Consider the following 4,996-nt stretch of genomic DNA (forward strand, 5'->3'; position numbering starts at 1 on the left):
TTTGATTCTTTCCTGAGTAGAAGACATCAGTAAATGCCAAGAAACAACAGAGGCCACAAGAGTTAAAATCTTCAGGTTAAAATTACAGGGATTCAAATGCTGGACTTGTTGCACCAGTAAACTTTCCCAACAAGTATTTCATTTGATATTGAAATACATAACCACTTACATTAATATTAATCAAGCACAATGTTTGTTTCGGATGGCAATGTCACATTTATATCAGCTCTTCAGCACTACCTAAATTCACCAGCAATGCCGCTGTGTTAAATACTAGTTGTGGTGGGAAGAGTCAGAAGGGAAAGTGAGATTTGAATATCTGTGTTGTTCTATCACAATCACACTAAACCCCACAAACCTCGGTAATTGAAGGCCACTGCACTTCACTAACTTGTTCTGTTTGATAAGAGTCCAGCAGTAATCAGTCATCTTCTTCCCTGCTGCTGGATCCAACAATCTCAACCCTTCTCTTCTCATTTATGGACACACATATCTATATATCTAACTGAGCTCTTGTTAGTTATTGCTGCTACTAACTTGGTTGACACTATTAATGGAGGAGTTTCCCTGGTGAAGAGGGCTAATCTTAGTGCCATATTTATAACACAGAGACACCACATGGCTATTGCAAAAACATAAATTTCATATAATTAAAGTTCCCCACCAAACCCCTACTGTACAGCAAGTGACACTTTCATCAAACACTAATAATACCTTGACAAAGCTAAAGAGTAACCCCCTTCCTCCCAATTGAAAACCCGAAAAAAGAGAAGAAAATTACAATACTGAATTACTAGTTTAGAAACACAGACTTGGAACTAAAGAAAAATAGCCCACCCTAACAGTACATTTCTTTATATGCTGAGAAGGTCAGATGGTGGTGATTGCGGTGGTAGCTGAGGTTGTTCTTTGGTGTCTTTAACGGCCATGACTGGAGACTCTGAGGCAGCTGCTGGAGGGGGGGAGTCGGTTACGTTGGCATCTCCCTGCTTTGAATTGGGTGGCTTTGGGAGCTCTGTTAGGATTTGAACAACTTCACGCATTGTTGGACGTTCCACAGCCTGCTCTTCGACACACAGCATTGCCACATAAAATACATGCATCACTTCATGAATGGGGACTGAGGGAAGCCTCTTATCCAGGATCTCGAGTACTCCTTCCTTGTTCCCGTTGGTCATCATTCGCACCCATTGGACAATGTCTACACCGTCTCCGAACTCCCCAACTGGTTTTTTGCCACTAACAAGTTCTAAGAGAACCACACCAAAGCTATAAACATCACTCTTCTCATCAACCTTGAGTGTGTAGGCATATTCTGTAATACACAACATTAAAACATTAACAATCTGAACAGTAGTTAACTACCTCATATACCAACTACTAGTAAAACAATCCACTAGATTGATGGATAAACAATTGCAATAGTTTCAATTTTGTAAGCCTCTATTATTAGGGGTAAATTGTCGGCAATCAGTAGATCATGTCACACATAGTAAAGTTTATAAAAAGACTAGCTTTGCCAAACACAAACAATAGTCATGCCAACAACACAGGAACAAAGAAAGTGACTTTTCTGTATAAATTTGAATCCTGCTCCTTTTTGCCATCGATTTTTAAGAAAGAAATGTGATCTATCCAATAATTAAACCACATGGTAGTAGTAGAAACAGAACTGGTTATGACAATTAATTAGCATAGCAAACAAATATAACCAATAAGTTAAAATGACAGATTAACTTCAACTAGCATGGCAGATATAATTATTAAATTATAGATACATAATATTTGGCTAATTTCAATGGCAACACACAGCCGAATTGTACCTGGTGCAATATATCCATATGAACCAGCAATGGCAGACATGCACTCCGAGGCACCCGAATCTTGCAAAAACTTGGCAAGGCCAAAATCTGCTACATGAGCTTCAAAGTTGGAGTCCAACAGAATGTTGTTTGATTTCACATCACGATGCAGAATGAGTGGTGAGCAATCATGATGAAGATAACAAAGGCCCTTTGCAGCCTCAATTGCAATCTTATACCTGTTATCCCAATGTAAATGCCCTCCTTTCTTGCCATGAAGCATTTCCCCTAGACTGCCATTTGGCATATACTCGTAAACCAATAGATTGGTCTCATGGTTTGAACAGAAACCTAGCAACCTAACAATGTGCCTGTGTCTAATCCTCCCAAGAGTCTTTATCTCGGCATTAAAACCATGATCATGGGATGATCCCCGACTCATCACAGGCAACCTTTTCACAGCAACAGGTTCATTGTTCGGCATGACACCCTTGTAAACAATACCAGCCCCGCCTTTCCCTATAATATTATCCTCCTTCAGGCTATCAAGAACATCATCACATGTGAAGTCCAAGCGCTGGAAAGCAGTGAGCTTCCACGCACGAGCATCACTTGCTTTCTTTAGTGATCTAGCTTTGATAATAGCTGCGACAGCAAATGCAATAGAGCAAACAAGCAGTCCAATAACCAGTAAAAGCTTCATTGAAGCCGAGAGCGGACCCTTGAAATGAGGCTGATGTGTTCCATTAGCAGCTATATCTTTGCAAGGTCCCAAATAAGGACCGCAAAGCTTAGGATTACCAAGGAATGAAGTGTAATTAAAGTAGCTAAATTGACCCGTACCAGGAACTAAACCAGAGAGATTATTATACGAAAAATCAACTGATGTTAAGCTCTGCATTGTAGCTATAGGTGCTGGAATACTTCCTACTAAATGATTTCTCGACAAATTCAAGTAGTTAAGTATCCTCATACCTGTAATCTCAGTCGGTATTTGCCCCGAAAGCTCGTTCCTACTAAGATCAACAAACGTCAACAAACCACACTGACTGATTTCTTTAGCAATCTCCCCTGAGAAAGTGTTGTGACTCAAATCAATCTTCGATAACTGCTGCAACTTCCCAATCTCAGCAGGAATACGCCCCGAAAACCTGTTACCATCCAGCAAAAGCTTCTGAACACCCGAAAAGTTCCCAATACTAGCCGGCAAAGCCCCAGTCAGATGATTATTCGACAAACTAATCTGTCCAAGAGTGGCAGAAATGGAACTAGTCTCCGGAAATCCACCAGACAAAAGATTATCCTGAAGCTCAACTTGCGAAAGCTGAGGCAAACTCAAAAGGCCTTCCGGAATAGAGCCATTGAGGTAATTCTCCCCCATTCGAATCCGACTCAACGACTCACATTCCCCAAGTGATTCCGGGATAGGACCAAACAAGAAGTTCCCAAGAGTAATCAGAGTCTCCAACTTATTCCCCGAACACATCAACGGTGGAAGCATTCCAGTCAATTTATTCGAAGACAAATCGAGAATCTGAAGTCTCGAATTCTTCCCCAAGCTCTGCGGTATACTTCCCGTAAAATTATTCTCCCACAACTGCAACACTTCCAGTTCAGGCAAGTCCCCTATAAAATCGGGGATCGAACCGTGAAGCTTGTTTCGAAACAAATTCAGTAGCGTCAGGTTCTTTAAATTGGCAAATGTGCTTGGTATTTCACCGGTAAACATATTATTCGATAGATCCATGGACTTGAGATTTTTAAGGCCACCAAGCTCAGCTGTTAAGCCACCGGAAAGCTCGTTAACTTGAAGAAACAATGTGTCTAAGTTCTGAAGCTTTCCGATCTCCGGCGGCACCTCCCCGGAGAGCCCGCAGTTGGCTGCATCAAACCTGATGAGTTTCGACATGTTTCCGATTTCCGGCGGGAGCCCGCCGGAGTAGTTGTTGTAGTAGCCAATGTATAGATGCTGGAGCGAAGAAATGTTCCCGATTTCCGGCGGGATAGCGCCGGTTAGCTCGTTTCCCGAGACGGCTAAGTATTCGAGAAACGGAAACTGGCCATATTCCGGCGGGATGGTGCCGGAAAAGAAGTTCCCGCCGAGATGGAGATGTCGGAGATTAGACAAGAAGTAAACATCAACTGGGAGATCACCGGTTAAGTTGTTGTTATACAAGTCGAGGATTTCGAGGAACTGGAGGGTTTTACAAATCTGTGTCGGAAACGAGTCGTTGAAAATGTTATTAGAGAGGTTCAGTAGTTTGAGATTTGTAAGAAGTGAGATGTTTGTCGGAATGGGACCGGAGAACTGGTTGGCGGCGACGGTGAGATTAACTAGGTTTTTAAGGTAACCGATGTCTGAAGAAAGAGTTCCTGTTAGATTAAGGTTGGAGATGTCTAGAGAGATGACGTGGCGGCGGGAGTCACAAGTGACGCCTGCCCAAGTGCAGTGAGAAGTGGAGATGTTCCAGGATGAGAGAGTGGCTTGTGGGTCGTCTGAAATGGAGGCTTTTAGAGAGAGAAGGGCTTTGTATTCCGGCAGTGGCTTTGCGGTGGCGGAGTGGTGGAGATGGGAGGTTAAGAGGAGGGAGAAGAGGAGGAGAAGGAATGGCATGGTGGATGGGTGGTGGTTTTAGAGAGAGAAAGTGGGTTTTAGAGAGAGAGGGAGGGGATGAAGGGGTGACAGTCTTTTATGGTTAGGTCTCCATTTTTGTGTGTTTATAGGGTTTAAACACACAAAATCAGTACACTAGCTACTACACTACACTCCTTGTACCGTCAGGGTAAAACTTTTTCGTAACACGAAAATATGGATACCCCAACGTGACATTCGTTTTAAGTTTTGTAGAAAAGTTTAATTTCAAGGAATATAATTTTAGTAATTGATTATTAAAAATAAATAATCCGTTTTTCTTTGTCATGAAAGGGAAAAATATTCAATGATAATTTAAAACGGATAAGCTGACGAGCTCACTGCATGCACACAAGAAATGCAAGATTCATATTTTATTATTATAAAATATAATAATTACTATAATTTTTATATATTTTATAAAGTTTATGGAATTAACTCGGCCAATAAGTTTTATTTTTCCATAATATAATATAAAAGTTTATAATAAATATGACAGAATGTTGAATATTCTTACAACAAAAAACCGAATATAATTTATAATTGATGTGATAGGATGGTG

General features: G+C 41.1%; 1 protein-coding gene across 1 annotated transcript; it reads right to left on the reverse strand.

Annotated features, from left to right (window-relative positions):
• Window positions 1-625: 625 nt before the first annotated feature.
• On the reverse strand, window positions 626-4,552 carry LOC108196013 (leucine-rich repeat receptor-like serine/threonine-protein kinase BAM1). Its single transcript, XM_017363067.2, has 2 exons — window positions 1,824-4,552; window positions 626-1,315 (listed from the first exon to the last, which is right to left on the reverse strand). The coding sequence occupies exons 1-2, from the start codon at window positions 4,414-4,416 to the stop codon at window positions 855-857; spliced, it is 3,054 nt and encodes a 1,017-aa protein (XP_017218556.1). The 5' UTR covers window positions 4,417-4,552; the 3' UTR covers window positions 626-854.
• Window positions 4,553-4,996: the final 444 nt, after the last annotated feature.

Source organism: Daucus carota, chromosome 7 (genome assembly GCF_001625215.2).
Source record: "Daucus carota subsp. sativus chromosome 7, DH1 v3.0, whole genome shotgun sequence".
In the NCBI taxonomy this organism is placed as follows: Eukaryota; Viridiplantae; Streptophyta; class Magnoliopsida; order Apiales; family Apiaceae; genus Daucus; species Daucus carota.